This window comes from Ceratocystis lukuohia (genome assembly GCF_044167205.1).
Source record: "Ceratocystis lukuohia strain C4212 chromosome Unknown Supercontig2_pilon, whole genome shotgun sequence".
In the NCBI taxonomy this organism is placed as follows: domain Eukaryota; kingdom Fungi; phylum Ascomycota; class Sordariomycetes; order Microascales; family Ceratocystidaceae; genus Ceratocystis; species Ceratocystis lukuohia.
In genome coordinates, this window is record NW_027263521.1 from 1,344,207 (window position 1) to 1,367,604 (window position 23,398).

At 50.2% G+C, this 23,398-nt stretch overlaps 2 protein-coding genes across 2 annotated transcripts; both read left to right on the top strand.

Moving 5' to 3' along the window:
• Positions 1-11,840: 11,840 nt before the first annotated feature.
• HOO65_020341 (Lid2 complex component snt2) lies at positions 11,841-18,497 on the top strand (the record flags this gene model as incomplete). The annotated part of the gene is made up of 3 exons (XM_071006243.1): positions 11,841-12,612; positions 12,775-13,237; positions 14,147-18,497. The coding sequence occupies 3 exons, from the start codon at positions 11,841-11,843 to the stop codon at positions 18,495-18,497; spliced, it is 5,586 nt and encodes a 1,861-aa protein (XP_070860979.1).
• A 3,003-nt stretch (positions 18,498-21,500) lies between these two features.
• Positions 21,501-22,935, top strand: HOO65_020342 (Mitochondrial protein import protein MAS5; the record flags this gene model as incomplete). Its single annotated transcript, XM_071006761.1, has 3 exons — positions 21,501-21,536; positions 21,626-21,695; positions 21,785-22,935. The coding sequence occupies 3 exons, from the start codon at positions 21,501-21,503 to the stop codon at positions 22,933-22,935; spliced, it is 1,257 nt and encodes a 418-aa protein (XP_070860980.1).
• Positions 22,936-23,398: the final 463 nt, after the last annotated feature.

The following is a 23,398-nucleotide window of genomic DNA, read 5'->3' on the forward strand; positions in this document are numbered from 1 at the left end:
TGTTGTTGGCCGCATCAACAAAACAATGGACGTGATTTCTGTGTCGTCTTCTTCCAGCTATCGCCAAAGCTCGTCTGTTTGGCCCATCAACAGGATGCTTACTAGGCAGCCAGCGCACTAGTTTATTTGCCGGCCGTCAGGGGGTCTGTCGCCAGCTGTCATCACCAACATTCTTTCCCTTACCGTTTGTTTCTCACGTGACATGATATTCCTCTCCATTTCCAGGGCAAATTATATCAAATCGCTTAACTAGCCTGCGTAATATCAACATTAGTAGCACGAAAAGCCTCCCCCTACCAATACCTATCAACCAGAAGCGGCGAGCCGGCCAAGGGGAAACGACAACAAACAGGAGGCAGAGGGTCAATAACGAAGAACGGCGAGCAAAACATAGGCAACTACAGAGCTCAAACTTGGCTGCCAAAAAGCACGAGAAAAAGCAATTCTGCACGAAAATCAGCGCAAATCCGAAGCGCCCAGACAAAGGGAGGCCGATTTGGGGGGGGGGGGGAGAGGACAGGGGAGGGGATTCCCCTCTGACCAAAGCACCCAAGTTAAAGGAAGACAGAAAGGAAGAAAAAGGGCCCTAGGGCACGATTTAGTGGGCGGACAAGCCAAGCGTGACAGCCGAGATAAAGCAACGACACCTCTTGAAGCCTGGTCAGCCAGTGAGAAAATAAAAATAATAAAAGGTGTACCATTACCACACTCCAAAATTACCCTGCTTGCAGTAAGGGCTTCCCGCTATCTTCAACACTTCTGTCCCAATCACACCCAGCCTCTGCATAATCAGGGCGATGAGCGCACCAGAGGTCTAACTAGTGCGAGTTCCTCGTTCCTCGTACTACTACTCTGTCACTTCATTCGGTTGATAAGCACAATGAGCGAACCTTGCACGTCACACGCACACACGCACACGCACACGCACACGACACGACACAGCCCATACAAATGCAGCATGGTGACCCTTGAAATTTGCTTGTATTTTGAAATCGGAAATAAAGGTATGTATATGAAGATAATGGCAAAAATAAATCGTCAGAAGACAGACTTTACGGCAAAGAGTGGAAAGAAGAAGGTGAGGAGAAAGGAAAATCAGACTACGCTTAGTACTCTGGGTATTAGCCTCGAATTACACATCAGATCCTATCATATAACCATATACTTATTACGGCTTGGCTATACAAGACGCACAATGGTCCCCCCCTCGCCTCGGGTCTGTGCGTCTATCTTGCAAACTGTTTCTGTCTCTGTTTTTCCGATTCATCGCTGATCGAAGCCACAACGCTTCATTTCCTTCAACTCCTGACTGTTTGTCGGAAGCGAACAGAACAGGTATTAGATAATAGCCAGCCATTAAGATCTGTTAATCTCACTCATTGGCAACTCTCTGTCTCCCACATACTCTCTGTCTCCCTCTCTCACGCTTTGCCCGTTCTGACTCCTAATACAAAAGACTAAGCTCCCCAAGTTCCAAGTTTCAGTTTCAAAACTTACCGCCCGCTGGGCTTAACCTGGTTAAGGGCCAGCCACAATGCTAGGTTATGCACTAAACTTCGTTAAACAGACGTACCACGCTAGCGGGGCTGTAGACGCTGACTTTTTTTTTTTTCCCTCCTCTATCTCTGGACTCCGACTTTTGATCTTGATGGTTTTTTGTCGTCCTATGTGGTTTCAGCCTATCTGTTCAGTCTGCATTGAATAGCCTTGTCGCTTTTTTTTTGTCAGTACCCTTACTTTATCGAGGATAGGACTTCTTCCTCCAGCACATTATGATGTACATGCGTACACAGAGTTTACATGGGTTGAAAATGAAAAAAAAAAAAAAAAAAAAAAGAATATCTAGTGATGGAAACAACGCATGACAGCCCTGTAACAGAGGGTACCCCAAAATTGGTATCTCTCTCCTTAGTTTCCATGCTAAAAAAAAATAACAACGACAAGAGATCAGGATAACGTGGAGAGAGAGACCCGCCATGCCATAGCGCACTTCGTGCTCTGAAAACAGGGTAAAACAAGGTTTTGAGTGAATAGCGGCGCGTCTTCGGAACTATGTGGCCAACGAGCCTGCTGCGCCAAAGATCGGTAGACGTGATTAGGGTCACGGCACATTTTGGCTGATGCTGACTTGGCCAGCCATGAGGGTTAGCCTCTGTCTTTGGCCACCCTCAAATCCAGGCATTGAGGATAACACCTGTTTGCAGGGCTCGATGTACCGCATTCAATGATACAGGAATATCGGCAAAAATATATACACTACGTTCACAGGCCATTTTTCCATCTGTGAAGCCCAATGTCCCTGTCTTTATTATCCCCAAGAGCCGCACTATCATGCTTTGAAAACACCGACTTTTGGCTGTCGGGATGGGATGAGGTGCAAAAATAAGCAAGAGGGACAAAAGAGTAGCAGCAAGCCCCAAGAAAAGCATGGGGAACGACGGGCCACGGGGGAAAGAACCTGCTTGGTTATTTCCTTCTTTGCTTCCCTTGCCCTTGCCAGGTTTTTTTCTGAAAAGTGGACCCCGATTTATCTGCTACATACACCCTGCTGAGCGACAAACTACACGCCCCCTATGCTTACTGGGCTCTGAGGCACAGCTCCTCAAAGGCATTTCGCCGCAGCTTCTTTTCTTTTGTGTTTTTCTGTTTCCATTTCACTCAGTCGCTTTGGTGGGTAATCATGACATAATTGGGGACGGGATAATTACAGCAGGTTCATAGACTGGGAGTATTGTGGATAAAATTAATACCGGAGACGAAGAACACCAAATGAGCGTTGCTCGCCCTAGTAAGTCTGGAGGGAGAGCCCTGTCACACGAGCTGCGACAGGCCTTGCTTTTTTTTGTCTTCTTTTTTTTCTTTTTCCATGAAGAGCTTTTTTTTTTTTCGTCGTACATGCTATCGTATGCGTATGTACATAGGCCTCCTTGCCATGTGTTCCTTGTGCTGCAACATGACATTTTATGTGTGGACGAATGTGTGTGTGTTGTGTGTACACACATACATATGTATGCGCAGAAAGGCAATGCGCCCTGCAATATGCCCGACATGACCAAAGTGATACACTGAATGCTCCTGCTTCCAGCAAGGCCCAGGCAGGCCCAGTCCCAAGACAAGAAGGGGACTGGCATTGGCTAGGGCTAACATACATGACAGAAGGGAAAGCATTAAAGCAGGAGCACCGGCAAAACAGGCCTGACTATTTATTTGTCTAGCGTTTGTTTATTCCTCCATCTCCCTCTAAAACACGAAACGCTCGCCATTTTTGTCGTTGTGACTTTGCTGGGCCTAACTTGCCTAGTTGTTGTCTCTCTTTCAGTTTGCAGCCCGAGACAAAGACAAGGGCATTTGTGGAATTTACGAATCATCATGTCCAAGGTGGACACACTCTCTAGTTTGTCCAAAAACAGAGCGTCAGCAAGTCTTGCTTTATCACAATTGGGTTGGGGTCTAGCAAAGCTGACTCTTACTGGCTGTTCTTGTTCTATTGTTAGGTTGTGAGAGCAGGAGGCCAAAAACTCGGTATTCACGCGGAATTTAGAACTGGCGGCACTTTTTCGGATTCATAGCAGCAAGGATGAGAATAACAGGTTGCTAGACTACTGGCACGTATACTGGGTAGTTTTAGCGGCAGGGCACCCCATCAATTCAATTTCCAACATGATCATAGGGCGACCTCGGCTTTGGATTACTTAACCCTAACATGGCTACAGGTCAAGGACGGCGACATGATGAGAGCTGTAATGCATGAGTAATAGCGACTGGCATTGGGTGTATGATGGGAAGAAGGGATGTGGAAGTCAGAAACATTAGAAGATGATTTGCTTCATCCCAGACAAGGCCTTCCATGAGAACAAATCCGCCCATAAAGAATAAGAAATTTGTGTGATATTGGCTTGGGGGCTTTGATGAACGCCTCCTCCTCTGCGAGCCTACAAAGGGGGGATATGGGATACGGGATACCGAGGAATGCGAAAAGCGAAGTTATAGAAGTCCCTAGGTGTGTCCAAGCCTATATATAACTTTTGCAGTATTTTTCTTTTTCCTCTTTCTTCGTTTTTTCCTCAATGTCCCTAGCTTATGTGCTCTGTGTATATGTTCGTGTAGTGTACTGGTGTATTTGGGTACATCACTTGTGCACCATGCACGACAACAGCCCAGAAAAGAAAGATGAGTGGTGACGCACTACGGGCACCACAAGAATTTAGGATATGTGCGTTGGTGTGTTAATGTGTGCTGCTGTGTAATGCGAGACGAGGATGGGTATGAACACGATGTATTAGGATGCAAAGAGTCAGGAAAGAGAAACAAGGAGTAAATGGATGGTGGTAATAAAAAAGCGCATCAGCCATCAACGAAGAGAAGGAATATTACAGAGCAAACAAATCATTCTATTAGAAAGAGGAGGGGGGGATATTGATATGTGACTCTCCCCCCCTCCCCCAGGTTCGTTTGTTTTGCTCTTCTCTGCTGTTCTGTCTCATCCAACGCCAAAGCCAAAGCCGGAGAGAGTCAAAGCTAAGGGCAGCAGAAAAGCCCTAATCCTTGGCCCCTTCCAGGCCGGGGGGGGGGGGGGGGGGAGGAGGCGTTCTGCCTCAGACTGGAGGCTTTCGATTCCTGACAACACCAACATTTTCAAAGGGATTTGAAGAGAGGGGAGAAGGACAGCACAATTCAATCAAGTACCAAGGAAGGGTTGGAGGTTAAAGAGCAGAGGAGGTTAAAGGAAACAGGAGAAGGAAGAAGGAGCAAGAGGGAACGCCCACAAAATAGGGCGTTTGGACGTATCGCGGTCTAGGCGTTTATAACATTGGCGATGATTTTTTTTTCGCCGCCTTACTGCTTTCATTTCAAGCTCCGGAAGCTAATGGGGGGCATCATTGCTTTTCTCATGATATATCTCCTGTTTGCGTGGTCTTTTGTTTAGTAGTCGAGATTTATCTGGCCGGAGGCCTTTCAATGCTCAACCTTCTAAATTAGGGGCAAAGGGGAGGGAGGCTCATTCATTTTGCCTGGCAGCTTTTTGCGTAACATTGCAAGCTAGGCCAAGCCCTGTTCCGTCCTGCGTCCGTGTGGTGGGTACGAGATTTGCACCCAACTGTCCTGTCCATTTTCCCTCCGTTTCCCTCTTATTGAAACTTGTCAGATATCAAGATGCCAATGCTTAGGGTTAGCATGGGACCGACTTCACCTCATCAACTGAGGCGAATTTTCTTGAAGCACAACACCGTTAAAAACGGGGTTTCTGGGCTCAAGAAGCCAAAGAGCTTTGAGTCTGGATATGGAAGCTACTGGTAGCATATCCTATCCTGTATGGAGACACCGCATCTCAGTGGTTTTTGTCGGGTGTCTGGTTGTTAGGGTCTGATTGCCAGGAACGAAAGCTCTTTGCGCTCCTTCTCGGCCGACATAGCTCTACGACTGAGTGAAAGTCCATTTTATGCCCTGTATTTTTTCTAGCGCTCTGCATTTTCAAGCGAAACATAAAGAGTAGTTGCGCTATTTGTCCTTTTATGTGTATTGGCTGTGAGGCAGGCTGTTTGTTGCTGCGGGACACCCGTATGTGTTGATGCTAATTGGCTGGGTGGCTCTGAAAATGTGGACTGAGACAGAGTAGGGCTCTTTCTTTCTCTCTCTGCCTTTTTTTTTTTTCCTTTCTTCGCATTTCTCCCTCCATCCACGTTAGGCCAGGCCAGGCCAGACCAGGCCAGATTAGATCAGGTGAGCAGGTTAGACAACGGCGAATGGTTGACTGCACAAAACCGGAAGGGAAGATTGGAGGCTGACGAGCTAAGCCGTCTCTCTCCTTTCCCGCAGTCTAGTCAACTCAACGGCCTGGCTTTTGCTAGGCCAGAAGGGCGGGATGGGCACACACAGCAGCCATACAATGCACACAGCGCACATGCACACATGCACACACGCACACATAAGCTTTGATGGGAAGGCAGAAGAGGGAGGTACCCTGCAGCAGCAAGAAACAAGGCAAGCACATAGGAGTTGGTAGATGTACCTTGTGCTGCACGCGTTTTAGTATGGGGAATTATGTCACCATGACATACCGTGGCTGCTTGATCTATGGATATAGCGAAATCGCCACCTGGGGGACATCCCCCTGGCCAATCTTGCTGGGCTACCTGGGCTGGCCTGGGCTATCGCAGTTAGCAGCGGACTTTTAGGGCAGACAGCAGCTGATCCAGATCGCATGTGGAAAAGGGCAACAAAAATGAAAAAAAAAAATAAAAAAGCGACATACAGAGGCAAGCACCAAGCATATCAAACGGGGCCCATATCATTCCTTCGCATAGAGCTGGAGAGGGGGAAAAGAAATAACGGCAAGCCAAACATGGTGGATGTGGATGGCGAGGAAGAAGAAAGACGCCAAGGGAAAGCTTTGGCGGGTGACTCCCCCTCACTCGCGGCTCTGTTCAAGTCATGAGAGGGAGAGGCGAGCGAGAAACAGGACTGACGTATTCTGCGTCGCTGCAAGTTATTTGCCGGACACGTTGAAGAGCTCGTCATCACGCCTGGTGCATGCGTGCATTTACTACATTACATACACAAGGGGGTACATGAGATACATGTATTTTTTTTTTTTTACTTCCGTGCAAAGGCTTATTTCCATGTACTTTGTACATCCGTTTATCTGTATATGTGTTTATAATGGGATGTGGGTGTCATGTGGTACCACAGGCATTAGAAATTAGTTGGCGGATTTGCTTCCCTCCATTACACCAGGAAATTCAGGATCTGACTCAAGCGGTCAATTTTCTGGGTGCCAGAGGAAGGCGGCGACGGCAGACTGAAATAATAAAACGATGGAAAAAGGGCGAATGATAGCAGTGGCTCGCATGGATTGATGCTATCATGCCATCATCATTAGAGCAACATGACAGCATAGCAACAGTATCACCCGCAGAGATAAGGAATGGACGGACGAAGCGAGTAAAAACAAAGCCTTGTCAAAAACCAATTGTCAACCTCGCCCACGCATCTGCCCCCCTGCAGCAGCTACCAGCATTCCGAGGTCGAGGAGGAGAGGAGGAGGAGAGGAGAAGAGGAGAGAGGAAGGGGAGAGCAGAAACCATTGTGGGAGGAGGACGAGGGCAGAGGAGAAAAAAGACCAAGGAAGAATATTTCCTTCGAATTCCCCATCGCTAGGGCAGACCAATTTTTTTTCTCTCGCTGCTTGCATGGACGGCTCGTGCTATGGCTGCTGACCTGGCCCGACGTTCAATGAACATCACGGAAGAATAACCATCTAGCAGCAACCCAAGCCCTTGTCTCTCCTCTTTTTTAATTTAAGTGGGACCATGAAGTGCCCCTTGCCTGGGGCCTTGGGGCCTTGGCCCTTGGTCCTTGGGCTTGTTCGCCTTGTGCTGCACTGCGCTGGGCATCTGGCCTGGCTTCAATGGCGATTGATGTTGTCGGGATAAAAGTAGCGGTTGGCATTTGAGATGAAAACTGCCTCTGCAAAACGGCTCTATTGAGGTTGATGGCTTGTCGGCTGGACGCGCTGTTGAAGTGGTTTGTGGTGTACATGGTGCAAGTATATGCCGCAGCCACTGTAACAGGCGCTATATGCCTACGAATACTACGACCAATTGACGTTCCGCATCTGCATCTGCATCCATACGCAGATGGGCGTATCTCGTTGCTTTTATTTTCTCATTTCTTATTTCTTATTCTGCTTCTCTATTTCCGCCTTTTCGGGCTACTGAGGACACCAGAAGACAGCCGCTCAATTGTGCAGATGCAGATCAGATGTACTACTAAGGGAGTCAGACAGAGAGACAGAGAGACAGAGAGACAGAGACACGGGCGACACATGGAGATATAAGATAAGACCGCAGGTGCAGATAGGATACAAATGGCCAAGGCCACGGGCAGCTGTAATAAGGCGCGTACTGATTGCCGTGGGGTGTCGATGTGCTGGTCCGTTTGCTAGAGGTTTCTGTGCAGTGAGCGAGGTTGTAATGGTGCAGCGAGCAAGCGAAAGGAGAGGCAAGCGTCAAGTTACAAGTTAGCCCCAAGTCTCAGCTGGGGGGGGGGGGGGTTCCTAATCTTCTTTTTTCTTTTTTTTTCCTGACTCTCACATTTTTGATAAAATGGATAAAATCAGAGTGCCGACGACAGCAAAAGACGGCGGGCAAGGCCAGAAGGGAGCGGAAACAGAGCAGCAGAGCGCACAAAGAGGAGGGAGCCATGAAGAGAAAAAGGCACAACCCCACGGGTGATGGGGATTGGGGATGCTCGGAAAAGGCGTTTGTTCCCGAGCGCAGGTCGAAGCCGGCCTGGTTTTTTTTATTGGCAGAGGAAGGGTGGAGGGGAAAAGAGGACGAGACAAGAAAGGATTAGGATACGATTGGAGGGGATGAGAACGGGGATCGTAGGGCCAGCGTCATGGTTTTGCTTTGCTTTGCCCTGCTTGTCCCGCTTGTCCTGCCTGTCCTGATTGTCCTGCTTGTTCTACTTGTCCTGCTTGTCTTGCGTGTTTGTCTACCTGGTCGCCTGTTTGTGCGATTCGCTGTATAGTCGCAGCGTCCTCTTTTCTGTGTGATGTCAGAAGAGAGAGGGAAGAGAAAAGAGTGGGCGTGCTGTGTACCTGAGAGACCTACTTTTGCAGCAGAGGCATTTGCTTACTTGCATGCAGACAAGAGTAGAAGAACCTGAACGCGCCTGGCCAATCGTTGCCGGCCGTTATCCTGGGGATGGGGCCATGCCCAACCCTTTGTGTAGAAGTGCTAGTTGAGGGTTGAGGCTAGCTGGCTGTGGCGGGCTTGACTGTAGTGGTTTATAGTCCCTGCTGAGCGCTTGCTAGCTGGGTCTTGGTGCTGGGTGATACTGACGCGGCGATAGCGGCTCTTTTTGGGGCTTGCCTGATGGTGGAGGTGGAAATAGTAAAGTTGATGGATTGGGAGAATATTATGCTATTATATGCGGTCTAGCTTAGCTTAGCTTAGCTTAGCTTCGTGTGGCCGGTCTCACTTCAAACTTGGCACATGTGTTCTTAATTGCTTCTTATTCTTCCTTTATAGGCCAGACTTGAAATGAAGCTGCGCTTGTCCTCTGGCGGTTTTTTTTTTCTTCTTTTTTTTTCGATTGCGCGTGTTGTGCAGGCTTGACGATAGAACGATGGCAGCGATGTGATGTATATGGGATGCCTTGGTGGTGATAGGCTATTTATTTTCAGAATTTCTTTTTGAGGGGAAGGGGGGGGGGTCTGGTGGTCGTCTTGTCGTCACTGCAGTGAGCTGGATCAAATCATTGGCCCCGGTCGATCTGAAGCTGTTGTTGGCCACTGTAGTTTTGCACAGCGAGTTTCTTTATTTTCTTGTTTCGCCCTCAAGCTGGCTGGCTGGCTGGCTGGCCTTCTTCCAGGTCAGGTTCTCTGGACTATCCAGGTCTTTTCCTGGTTCTCTCTCCTTGTTCTGCTCTCTTATTATTGCCCTGTTCCTCTAAAGGTACGCCCCACCCCACGCCCCAAAAGAAAAGACCGCTTGGCCAGGTTTGGACGCGTCGGTCTGGGAGATCACACAGCATGCAAATAAATCCAAGACGAGGACAAGAACGTGAGCGAGATAATACGCAGATACGGCCCCGTTGCTGGATGGAAAAAGGCGAGCTTTGCTCTTGTCCCGCGACGCTTTATTGCCGCTGGCGTCGGAGTGTATAGCAGCACGTACGGGTGGGCTGCATTGGACCTCAGTAGCTATGTAGCTATGTAGCTATGTACCTCTGTACCTCTGTACCTCTGTACCTTTGTACCTTTGTACCTTTGTGTATGCACATGCATATTGTCGGCTCCCACCACGACTGACTGCCTCTTTTATATCACGTCCTCTGGCGTCGCTGTCGCTGCCGCTGTCGCCGTTGCTGCCGCTGTCGTTGTCGGGTCGCTATTTTGCTGCTCTCGCTCTGCCTGTGTCTGTCTCATCTTTGCCAGCTGGCTTCTGCAAAGGCCAACGTAGGTACGCCGGTGGGCGACTCGTCCTCGCCCTCGTCTCCGCCCGCTTCTTCTTCTTCCTCTTCTTCTTGTCATTCTTATTCTTATTCTCATGGATCGTTGTTGCCGTGGCCTGTCGTCTTGGGCCTTGCTTGGCTGGTCGGTGCTCTCCCTCCTTCTTTCCTTGTATTTTCTTTTCTTTTCTTGCTTTTTATTTTTATTTTTACATTTATTTTTTCCCTTTTTATCCCGTCTTGGCTGAACCCAGGTTGTGTGTCGCTCTTACCACTTGTTTTCGTTGGCTGTGCTTCTCGATCGTGTGTTGCCTTGTCTGCTTTCCATTGCTTCAATCTGCCTGTTCCAATGGCCTCTTGTTGCTTCGTCATGACAACATCATCGCCAACACTGAAATTGCCGTCGTCGCCATCGTCATAACATGCTGTCCCTCGTTTTACCCCTGTGCTCTCTTATTTGTCGCAATCTCTGGCCTCTAAACTCTGGCGGGCCATTTAATTATAGTTTCTTCTAGTCCCTTGCTGGCCTGTTGGCACGTTCAGGGTAGTCGGAAGACACAAAGCCGACAGCCCATTACCGGTCATTATTTTCTCTGGCGCCATCATCGTCAACGTGCCTTTTTTATTTTTTTTTCCTTTTTTCTTTTCCCCCGTACTAGAGACATGCAAAAAAAGCGTGTGTCTCGTCTCGTTGTCCAGGCCTTTGAGGAGGTACAGCCGCCATCCATCAGCCATCAGCCTTGTCTCTCCATTTCCCTCCTGCAAAGTGTAGATGCGCATGTGTGTGTAGATAGATGGAGCTTGTCGGCTTCATTTCACGTAGTCATCAAATTACATGGTTGTCTCCTTGGATTTAGTCAGCCTATGGCGCCATGGCTCAAAATGCCCAGAATGCAGGTTTAAGTGTCCGGTAGCCTGGGAGCAGCAATAGAAAAAAGAAGCCAGGACAAACATGCCCTTTCCCTCGGCTTTTGCCAGGCCATGTCTCCTTCCTGTTCTTTTCCCTTTTCTTATGGCCCGGGGTTTATTTTCTCTCCCTCTCTCGCTCTCTCTCGCTCTCTCTCTCTCTCTCTCTCTCTCTCTCGTTTTTATATCACACACACCAACCCGCAGCTCAGATATATATCCCACCCCCAAAGGCTGGGCTGGGCTGGGCTGGCTACCACTTGTGTATTATTCCTTCGTCCTTATTTTTCTCGAATTTATTTATTCCATTGAATTTATTTATTTTATGTTTTATTTTTTCCTTTTTGATCTTCTTCCTCCCCTTCCCTTCCTTTTCCTTCACTCTCAACTCAACTCAACCTCCGTCCCACGAACGTCTTCTCTTCTCTTCCTCTCTTCTTCCTTCTTGTCTTCTTCCTTCTCTCTTCTCATCATCGTGTCCCGCTTTCCTTTCTTTCTTACTTGCCCTCGAGCACTAGCAATTCTGCTTGCATATCGCCTTGCCTTCATTTTTTTTCTTTCCTTCATTCTCCTCTTCCTTTAATAATCCTGACATAGAGAGCTTGACGCTTTTTTGTCTATCCCATCGCCCATCGACTCTCTCCTCATCTTCATCTCTTGTTTTTTTTTTCTTTTTTCCTTCTGCTGTCTTGTCTTTCGGGTCTTGCTCTATAGGTCTGCTCTCAATCTCACACGCCTGGCCATTGATACATCTCCTCCTTCCCCTTCTTTCTAGCACGCTCTCATCTTTTCTATTCCATCCATATCTTTGTCCCATACACACCACCCTCAGTTTTCCTAGCGACAAAACAGCCCATTCTGCTTGCTCTTCCCAGGTCGTAGACTCCTCTTCCCCCCCCCAAAACAATCACAATTACTGCTCCTACTGCCATCGTCATTGTCACTCTCTATCTGAGCCACATCCCTCCTCCACCATCATGTCCAAAGCCACAGGCTCGGCCTCCCACACTTCGAGGGAAGCCGCTGCTGCTGTCGCTGCTGCTGGCCCTGATGTCTCTAGCCACTACGGCACGCGCTCGCGCAATCGCCACAGTAATAATCGGCCCAACTATGCTGAGGATGCCGGCGAGATGGACTTTGAATATTCCCATGATGCTTCTAGCAAAAAAGACGAATCCAAAAAGTCTTTGCGTAACCGCAATTCATCACCAACTGTTCCCCGAGCAGATGTCTCCACCGCGGGTCCTGCTTCTGCCGCTGGTGCTGCTTCCACCTCTGCAGCTTTAGCATCTGCCTCTGTCTCTTCTTCCTCCTCCCAAGCACCAGCTCCCACTCGCTCATCATCTTCCCGCAAATCTACTGCTGCAAATGGGGATGGCAGCAGTCGCGTCCTTCACCAAGAGTCCATCAAGGATCATCTCGTTAGCACTGCTTCAACACCCTCCAGCTCTAGCGATAGAAACAATGCTTCTGCTACTTCCTCTTCTACCGGCGGCACTGGCGCTGGGACAGGCTCGGCGCAACCGCCGTCTAAAAAGCGCAAGACGGCTCATACAAACTCATCGTCGTCCAATGTGCAAACAAACCCCCAGCTAGCCAAACGCGCACACGCCATTGTGCAAAATGGAAATAGCCGTCCCCAGGTCACGTACCCCGATTCCAACATGTTGTCGTTTACCAACACTAAGGCGCTGCTGCAAAAAGACGGCAGCCTACTTGCTGACGACGGCACTGAGCTGCGGCAAAATGGTGAGTACAGACATAGATATGTCCATAGTCTCTTTCCTCTCCTCTCTCCCTCCCCCTCTCGCCCTTCCTTATCTCGTAGCCATGGCTCCCTCCGCGCCCAATAACGCTGACTTTAACCTTTCCCCCCCCCCTCCCCACTAGACCATGTCTATCTTGTGTCAGAACCCCCAGGCGAGCCCTACTACTTGGGCCGCGTCATGGAGTTTATGCACGCTGGAAATGACAGCAGTAGGCCTATTGATGCCATCCGTGTCAACTGGTACTATCGGCCAAAGGACATTGGCAAAAGAGTGCAGGACACCCGTCTTTTGCTAGCTACCATGCACTCTGATGTTTCGCCATTATCTACCGTCCGCGGTAAATGCCACATTATGCACAAGTCCGAAATTTCTAGCATGGAAGAGTATAAAAAGACACCTGACAGCTTTTGGTATGAGCGCCTCTATGATCGCTACATTCAGAAACATTACGACTTGATTCCCACAGATTCCATTATCAATGTGCCCGACAAGGTCAAGCGCGTGCTGGATGAGCACTGGAAATTTGTGCTTGTTGAGCAGGGCCGAGGCCGAGAGTTAACAGCAGCGATGAAGCTGTGCAAGAAGTGCAACGGCTACTGTGCCAGGTGAGTTTTATCTCCCATCCATCTGTCCCTCTATATGCCCGTCTATTTTCATTCCTATCATGACAAGGCTCGTTTCTTTCTCGGCTCAAGTTGGGTCGAGCAAAGCAATTAAAGCAATAGGAAAAAAAAGGAAACAAAAAAACACGCGACAGCAAAAAAAGGCCAAGCACAGCAAAAACGAAAAGACAAAAAAAAAAACAACAAATAGATACAAGCAGCAGGCAAGGGGGATGACGCTACAGCAAATACTTACTGGGATCGGCATGGGTCGTGGGCAGAAATGTGTCGAAGGGACATGGAAACAAACTGGCGGGAACCACACCTCCATCAAGCCAGAATCAACTCACATGACCTCCGCCCTTCTGTTATGTCTTGTCTTGCCTTTCTGCCTAGTCTGTCTACACTGCAGGCGACCGCTTGTTGCAGCACTCGCACTACACAGCTCCCGGAAACGGCCCAAGTCAACGACACCGACCGTCCAATTCTATCAGCACTATCAATATTGATGGTAGCAGCGACCTGGGCTGAGCCTTATCCTATTTGTCGGCTCTATTGGCAGGGAGTGGCCCTGGCTTGGCTGGGAAACCAGGACCAAGCCAGCCTAGGGCCAGGCTGACCTTGCTTCTGCCGCATCTCGTTTTCCTGCTACTCCCTCTAATTTTCCTTTTTTTTGCTTTATTTGCTCTTGTCTTCTGCCCTCTGTATTCCCAGTGGTCTACACCCCCTAACCCCCTGTCAGACACAACCAGGACACCCTGTTTTATGGCTTATGGCGTCTCCAATCTTGGCTCTTCAGTTACCCACCCTCTTCATGCTTGATAATATCCCTGTTTTTTATTGGTCTGGGTGGCTTAGAACCCCCCCCTCCAGATCCCCACAATGCTGACTCAGCTTCCTTCCGTCTTATAGCAACGACTCAGTCGATTGTTCCGACTGCAAAATCACGTGGCACATGAACTGCGTGAGCCCGCCGGTCGTCAAGAAGCCCTCCCGTGGCTTTGGATGGTCATGTGCTCCTTGCAGTCGTCGTCATGAGAAAATGATTAATGCCCGCCACACACCGGCATTTGGCAACACTCCAGAAATGGACGAAGATGAGCTTGTCGAGGAGGAGGAGGAGGCCGCTGCTGCCGCTGCTGCTGCCGCCGCCGCTGCAAGTACTGAGACATCTCGTACTACTCCCTCTACCGCTACTGAAGAGGCTAGACAGGAGCCAACGGCTGAGCAGAAGCAGCAAGCAAGTCTCTGGCCCTTCCGATATCTCGGCGCGCATTGCAAGGTCGAAGATGCACTTGACCTTGATGACCGCATTTACCCTAGGACTAGCACCCGCATTGGCCCCCGTCACCAGGCGACTGTATTACCGTATCCTGGCCGCCCTGTAGAGTATGAGAAGCCACTTGAGCTCAAAAAGCCAGGCCGCCGAGAGCCGCGCTTGACCAAGGAGCAGCTTGCTGAGTTTGAAGCTAAGAAGCTTGAGCGCGAAAACCGTCCCGCATGGCTTCAAGACGAGCCTCCAGGCTACACCGCCCGCGGCGAAGATTTTGACAACGACGACCCCCGGTGCACTGCAACCCTGTTGTGGAAACCACCTTCTGAAGAGCAAATCTCAAGCTCTCGTCTTACTTGTTTCATGAACGACGCAAGGGACCTTTGCGGCACCGTCGGCGTTCCCGAGAACTCTACTAATCTGCAAGATGTTGCGCTGAACTCGCTGTTCATTTCTGACTTCGACACCAAGGAGGCTCTTCAAATGACCTTGGATACTGACATTGCCGACTTCAAGGAGCCCCGCTTGATGCCCAATGAGATGAAAAAGTTCGAGGAAGGCGTTAGCAAGTTTGGCTCTGAACTCGCTCTTGTGTCCAGATTTGTCAAGACAGTTGAGCACAAGCACATTGTTCGCCTATACTATACATGGAAGAAGACGGCCCGTGGCAAAGAGGTCTGGGGCAATTATGCTGGCCGCAAAAGCAAGAAGGAGGCCAAGGCGGCTGCCAAAACTGCAGCGAAGCTGCAGGACGATATTGCCGATAATGTGGACGACTCAGCTTATGATTGCGAAAAGGCAGCAAAGCAAAAGCGTTCCTTTGTTTGCAAATTTTGCAACACTAAAAAGTCGCGCCAGTGGCGTCGTGCCCCTAATGGAGGTCCTGCTGATACCAGCAAGAGTTCTCGCGATAAGAACAACCAGTATATTTCGGCCCTCTGCAGGCGCTGTGCCGAACTATGGAGACGCTATGCTATTCAGTGGGAAGACATTGAAGAGGTTGCCAAGAAGATTGCCCAGTCTGGAGGCCGTGCTTGGAAGCGCAAGCAAGACGAAGAGCTTCTCAAGGAACTTGTCTTTGCCAAGGACATTCGTAGCCCGGAGCCTCCTGTGGTAACGACCAACGGCTCGGTACCCAAGGTTGCCGCTGCTACAGGCGTTGAGCAGCCGCCCCGCAAGAAGCTCAAGTCTGCCGCTGATGAGAAGAGCCTAGAGTCATCGCCTGCTCCGCCAACCCAGTCTAAAAAGAAGGACAAAGAAAAGGAAAAGGCCAAAGAGAAAGGGGAATTGGCTGAGAAAGAGGCAGAAAAGGCAAAGTTCACGTCTGTGCACGACAAGATGGCTGCAACGTCCGCGGCTCCTACGGTTGAAGTCCCTAAGCCCAAGCCCCAGCCCTGTGCTGTGTGCAGCGAACTTGGCGACACTATTCTCACTTGCAAGGAGTGCCGCCTTCCTGTCCACCCATCGTGCTATGGAGTCTTGGGTCGCAATGCCGCCAAGGCTAGCAAGTGCGGCCGATGGACATGCGACACGTGCATCAACGACCGCAACCCCCAGGTTTCGCTTGATTACCGGTGTGTGCTGTGTCCCTTGGATTCTACAAGCTATGACTTTGTTGGTATCCCCGAAAAGACCAACCGCAAACGGGACAAGGCCGATCGTGAACAGGCTAAGAAGACGGCCGAGTACTACTCGAAGAAGCAGGAAGAGCACGGTCGCCCTGCGAACCCCCGCGAGGCCCTGAAACGCACTGCTGATAACAACTGGATCCACGTGACTTGTGCTGCGCTCACGCCTGAGCTCCAGTTTGGCAAATCGGAAACACTGGTTCCTGTTGAAGGAGTGGCCTCCATTCCACGGTCTAGATTTGATCGCGTGTGTGAAATCTGCAACATCAAGACTGGGGCATGCATTGACTGCGATTGCTGCAATAAGTCGTTCCACGTTGAGTGCGCGCGTCGGAAGCCAAGCCGTTACTTTGTCGGTCTCACCATCAACTCGGTGAAAAGCACTCGCCGGGGCCACCACAAGATTGTCACTGCCAACGGTGATACTGGGGTCATGTCTCCTCTTATCTGGTGTTTGTCACATGACACTGCCACACCTTCGATGATTGGTCTACATGACGAGATCAAGGGCCACAACCAGTCGGCCTTGCAGTTTTACGTGCGAAACTATAAGCAAGCCGACTTGACCTTGACCGGAAACGTCCGCAAGGCCACAGTGATGCTCGCAGCTTCCAAGGCCTCGTCAAGTAGCTTTGGCAGCCGTTTGTCAACAACCGTGCCCGAGTCCCCTACCGCGAATGGCGCAGCCATGGCTACAGCCAGCTCTCCTGATAGTGTGCCAGAAAGCGGCGATTGCAATGACAAGGTATGCGCTGCTTGCGGAATCGATGTGAGTCCTAGGTGGTGGCCTATCGATGAGATCCTTTTGCAGAAGTTCGCCGATGCTGAGCCGGTTGCCAATGCCGGTGACGAGGCCAAGAAGTTTGTAGAACAGCGCAAGTTTAGATGCCACAAGTGCTACAAGCTCGGCAAGACCCCCAATAGCAAAGACACTGAGCCCGAGCCAGACATGTTTTTTGACCAAGTCACACGTGCACGGTACTCGCCGGCTCCTCCGCCGCAGGCTGTGGGTGTCCCTGGCCCGCCGATCATGCACCCGCAAAATAATATGTATGCCATGCAGCCTGTACCTGCTGCTGCTGCTGCCGCCGCCGCTGCTGTTGAGCGCCCTGTGCAACTGGCTAGTCCTCGGATTGCTCCGCCCCCGATGCAGCAGGCTCCACAGCAACCCGACATGCGTCACCCACCCTTCCAGCCTTGGGCTCCGTCTAATGCCCCTGTGCATCGTCCTGCTCCAAACTCGCCTCCCGGTGCTCCTCCAGCACCACGCGATCGCTTTTACCCCATGATTATGCCTCCATTTGTAGCAAACGACTGGAATAACGAGTACCGTGGCTCCCACCGGCCAGAGGCTCCTCTCCGCAACGAGGCCCCTCTCCGTAATGAAGCACCTCTGCGTAATGAAGCACCTCTTCGTAACGAGACCCCTCTCCGTAGCGAAGCTCCCCACCGCAATGAGACCCCTCACCGAAATGAGACCCCTGCCAATCGGGTTGACCCGGTTCACCGGCCAGCACATGAGCACGTGCCACTGCACACGCACAATCAGCGCTATAGTGACCCTGCCCCTCCCCCGCCGCCGCCACCGCCACCGCCGCAACAGATTCCGCAACACTCTTCGCAGCAACAGCAGCAACAGCAGCAGCAACAACCGGTGACTCTGGCTTCTTTACGCCCACCGCCTCTGCCAATCCCCGCTTCACAGCCAACCGCTATGGCTCCTCCTGTGGCACAGTATCCTCCAGCACCGCCCGCTATCAGCATGCCTCCAGCTCCGAGCTACCATCACAGCTATGCACACAATCTCTCCCCTGTCAATCACCATGTGCACCCACCCCATACGCCGCACACGACACACGTGCATGGCCATACAAACCATACAAGTCACGTCAACACGCACCCGCACACACCTCACGGCCATGGCCACCCATCACACACCCCACTAGCTCACCACCAGCCACTTCACCATTCACCGCATGCTAGCATGCCGCCTGCTGGTCCGCCCCGCCGCAATGATCCTATTCCTATGGCCCCGCTTCACCCTCAGCGCGGCCCGGCACCACCTGCACCGGTGCCTCCATATGCAGCACATGGGGCTCACACCAGCCATGCACACGGTGGCCATCCGCATAGCCATGGTGGCTCGCCTATTGGCAGAGATCACCAACAGCAACCGCAGCAGTATGGACACTATCCGTCTCCGCGCGATAGACCTGCCAGTCAGGCCAGTGGCGTTGGAGGTGGCATTGCACCGATGCCATTGTCCAGACCGCCACAGGATGCACATACATTGGGCAGACCGACGAGCAACCATTCGGCAAACGCGAGCATTAGCCCATCGCTAAAGAATCTACTTAGCTAGATGGGGAAAAACCAAAAGTAGGGCGGGTGATTTTTAGCGTAAGGGACTGGGCGGGGGTAATTTGGTTCTTTTTGTGTTTTTTTGCTATTTTATTTGCGTTTGACCTCTTGGCTATTCCGTTCTACATGTTTATTACATTGTCTCCTTTCTGTTGTTAACCTTGAAGGAGGGATTCGCTATTGTCAGTTATGTCACCAATGTTTATCTTGAGACTGGCTTGCCTATTGTGCTATTTGACCATTGCTTTTTCCTTTTTTTTTTTTTAATACTTGCGAGCTATCCCTTAGGGGCTGTTGGGTTTATTATATTTATTTCTTTTTTTATGAACCTTTTATGAATTTCTGTGTCTCGTCATGAGAAGAAAAGAATGTAGGGAGAGAGGGGAAGGTAGAGGTACAAAAGCCGAAGTACACCGGTTGTTCGCCATTTGAATGTATTTACCACACATCCTTTGTCTTTCTTGTTTTTTTTTTGTCTTTTCCTGTTCCTCGCGTAAGAAAGTGAGAAACAAGCCTCAGACACAAGAACCTTAACCACAAAGGACCAACGGCCATTTTGGCTTCTTGTTGTTGAACGAGTACCCAACTAGAGCCCGGGCGATACAGGGAAGCCATTTGATTGGCTGCTAGCTGACTAGATTCGTTTAAGGGGGGGGGGACTTGGGTACGGGATGTCCAGCACAGCACAATGCCGCTTACAAAGATGGCTTGTCTGGTTTTTGTTTAGGCATGAAAAGTATCTCTGTGTACATGGCTTGGGCAATGTGAATAAGATGGATGACAATGAGGCAAATAAAGGGATGGGAGCCTATCACATTGATTTATTATCTGCTACAAGAACAAGACAAAATAAAATGCCTATGCCTATTCTCCAATGCCTGTGATTTTGACGTTCCACAGAGGGACTGGATTGCATGCATTGCGCGCCATAAAGAGAAAACGCAGCTTAGTCATCCGCATCATGGGATGGGTGAGTCGGGGTCGCCCTGATGGGACTAAATCCAGGAGTTGAGCCTTGGGCGCTGGAAACGTAAGGAGAGAAAAAAAGGAAAAAAAGGAAGGCCCGCTGCTATTGCCACTCATTCAAGCTACTGCATTACTTAGTTGAGAGAGCACTAACTGAGGTAGCCGGTTGTAACCATAGCGCAAATACACGGCAAACAGGGAGAAACGGAGAAGAAGGAAAGGGGGGGGCGTTATAGTTTGTTAGACGGCTCCGTCCAATCAAACGGCGTTTTTCCTCTTAGTGGTGGAGAAACTCGATAATCTTCCATAGAGTTCCATAGGAAGCAAAAAAGAAGCAAGAAGAGGAGGCTTTGGCTCTTTTGGGAAGAAGAGGGACGTCCATAGAATCTCATAGATTTCCACAGATTTCCCGATTGGGAGACTGCCTGCGATTTGGGTTTGGCGCTTGAATGTGGTAGGAAGAAGGGGTCCCAGAGCGTGTTATAGAAGGGCTTTGTAGGCACTTATAGAAGGGGTCCTGCAAAAAGAATTGCAGGAGAGCGAGAGTTTGCTATTAACGCCGCGTGGGCAGTTGCTCTTTTCCCTCCCTCTCTGGGCTTTCTCCGGGCTGCTAGAAAGTTCTGTCTTTCTATCGCAGCCTAACCTGGCCAACTTGCTGCCCTGTAATAACCTCTTTGCTCTTGTTAGTGAAAGAGGGAGAAAAGTCTGTCTGTATTTGCTCTATCTAGTCCAATCTAGCCCCGCTAGACCGCGGCCTTTTCCCCAAGCCTGAGACTTTCTTATAGTAGCTTTTGACCTTGCATTTTTTTTTCCTTCTCTTTGACAAAGCCCAATTTGTAACTTTTTTTTTCTGGCGTATTTTTTTCTACCCTTCCTTTCTCTTCAACGAGACACTTCTCTTCTTACTCCCCGAAAGATTCACAGCCTCTTTCTCCCCTCCTTACTTGTTTCCTATTCTTGAAGATTGTAACGACGTCTAGGGGTGAGTTGACCTGTTGTCCCTTTGTTTCTCCCGTTCGCTTATCTTGAAGCATGGCAAAGAATGAGCACGAGAAGTCTCTTTTCTGCTTTTCTCTGCCCTCATCTCCCGCCTTGGACCTGGTCGGGCCTGGCCTGGCTTGGCCTGGCCGGTATGCAGAAAGGAGAGAAGATGGAGAGTAGCTCTTCTACGGCCAAAGGCCTCTAGAAAATAAAAACACCCCCATGCGAGCCCACCAATCCGATGAGAACAACCCGACGATACCCCGCCTCAACAGAGAAGAAGCATAAAGCCCAAGGATAAAGACAAGGAGCAAGAACGGCACCCCAGGCAAGAGCCGTGCCATGCTTGGGGTCTCCCCGCAAGGCCCTGTCTAGAAAATCATGGCATAGCATATATGAAAAGAGAAGAGACAGTCAGATGCTTGGCTGCAAGTCGGTGATATTTCTTTTACCCGCTTGCTTTCACTCGCTTCCACTTAGAAGCTTCCCAACGGCTACCCCTTGCCCTTCGCCGAGTTCTCTTGGCTAGGTTCAATATACACGCAATGGGTAGTACAGTGAGTGAGGGGCCCGAAATAAAGCGCTGCCAAGAGCTGGCTTCTCTGTTTTCGGGCTTGAGCCTCCTTGTCTTGCGCCGCCCAATACACTTGACGGCCTGCTCTCTTGCTTGCTCTACTCCTCTCTCTGTCTCTCTGCGGTCGTTGGCTCATGTATAGCGACTTGTTTCTCCTCCGGCTTCTCGGGCTAGGCTAGTCTTTCTTTTAGCCTCCCTCAAATACTCTCTTGTCTTCTCTTCTTTTGCACCAATCTGACGAGAGATAGCGCCTTTCTCTCCTAAAACTCTCAGACATCCACCCTCTTCTTGCACCCAGCTAATTCTTTGTTTGGTCTTCTAGTCTAGCGAGCTTTATTTGCCTTTCCACGCACGTATTCCTTCCCTGACTACCCTTTGCTGCCTCCCGACTGTCTCTTGTTCCGATACCGTCATCTCGGGACTTCCAGTTTTCAATTCCTTTTACTCGCGGCTTTCCTTTGCTACACATCACAAATATCCACAATGGTCAAAGAAACCAAGCTGTACGATACTCTAGGCGTAAGTACATTCAACTTCTACGCATATGCCATATGGCCTAATCTGGTGTATGTTGCCAATGCCCCGTAACTCACAATTTGCATATATAGGTTTCGCCAACTTGCACTGAAGCCGAGCTCAAGAAGGCTTACAAGGTCAACGCTCTAAAGCACCACCCTGGTAAGCCATATCCGTACTATTACACCCCCAAAAGCACTTGCGGACCCCGACTAACGCAAGAACCCGTACCTTGTTCTTCGTTCGCGTAGACAAGAACCAGTCAAACCCCAAGGCCGAAGAAAAATTCAAGGAAATCTCTGCGGCCTACGAGATTCTTTCCGATCCCCAGAAGAGATCCGTCTACGACCAGTTTGGTGAGAGTGGCCTGGAGGGCGGTGGTGGTGGCCATGGCACCATGGGAGCTGATGACTTGTTTGCTCACTTCTTTGGTGGTGGTGGTGGCGGCTTTGGTGGCATGTTTGGCGGCGGCGGCGGCGGCATGCCTTCTCGCGGAACCCCCAAGGCCCGCACCATCCACCACACTCACATGGTATCCCTCGAAGATGTGTACCGTGGCAAGGTCTCCAAGCTGGCCCTGCAACGCTCTATCATCTGCCCCAAGTGCACTGGTATCGGCGGCAAGGCCGGGTCTGTGAAGCGCTGCGCTGGATGTGAAGGCCGTGGCATGAAGATTATGATGCGCCAGATGGGCCCTATGGTTCAGCGCTTCCAGGCTGTTTGCACCGACTGCAATGGTGAGGGTGAGACTGTCCAGGATAAGGATCGTTGCAAGCAGTGCAACGGTAAGAAGACTGTCGTTGACCGCAAGGTCCTCCACGTGCACATTGACCGTGGTGTTCGTAACGGCACCAAGATTGAGTTCCGCGGCGAGGGAGATCAGGCCCCCGGCATAGAAGTCGGTGACGTGATTTTCGAGATTGAGCAGAAGCCTCACGCCCGCTTTACACGCAAGGATGACGACCTTTTGTACCAGTGCGAAATCCCGTTGGTCACCGCTCTGGCTGGCGGCACGATTCACATTGAGCATCTGGACGACCGCTGGCTGACGGTGGAAATCCTACCTGGCGAGGCCATTGGTCAGGGTGCTGTCAAGATGATTCGTGGCCAGGGTATGCCAACTCCTCGCCACCACGACTTTGGTAACATGTATGTTTCCTTCTCTGTGAAGTTCCCTGAGAAGAACTGGACTCAGGACCCCGCTGCGTTTGAGGCCTTGCGTAGCGTCCTGCCCGCTCAAACCGACATGCCCACTCCTCCCAGTGATGCCGTGATTGATGTGGCAGACCTAGAAGACGTTGACAACGCAGGCCGGCAAGGTTTCGGCGGAAACGCCATGGATGAGGATGAGGATGAGGACGGCCATCCTGGTGCTGAGCGCGTCCAGTGCGCTCCCCAGTAAACTATAGATGGCGGGCTTTGTTTTTCTTCTGTTCTTTCTTATCCATTCCATTCCCTCCCCTATTTGTTTCATTTCTTTCTGTCTCTTGTCTTTTTATTTTTGTTCATTTTTTGGGTTTATTGGAGTTTTCTTTTTTTGTGTGGTATTTCCGTTTGACTGTGTGCCTGTATGCTCTTTTCTTTTTCTTTTGCTTGAGGCTCTTGATTTTTGTCCCGCATGAGCAAAGATTCTTGTTGGAAAAAAGAGAGGACTGGAGGGAGGATGAAGAATGAGAAGATGGGCAAACACGCCAGACAAAAAATTAAGATTAGCGATACGGCTTGTTGATGTTGGGCACAAGTTACCCTTTTTTCTTCGTTCCCTCACCATGACTTCACTCGCCTGCTTGTTTGTGTTTTTTTTTTCGGCGTTGTGTCTCTTCTACTTCTCTTATTCCTCTCACCCTCTCACCTATGCCTGATCT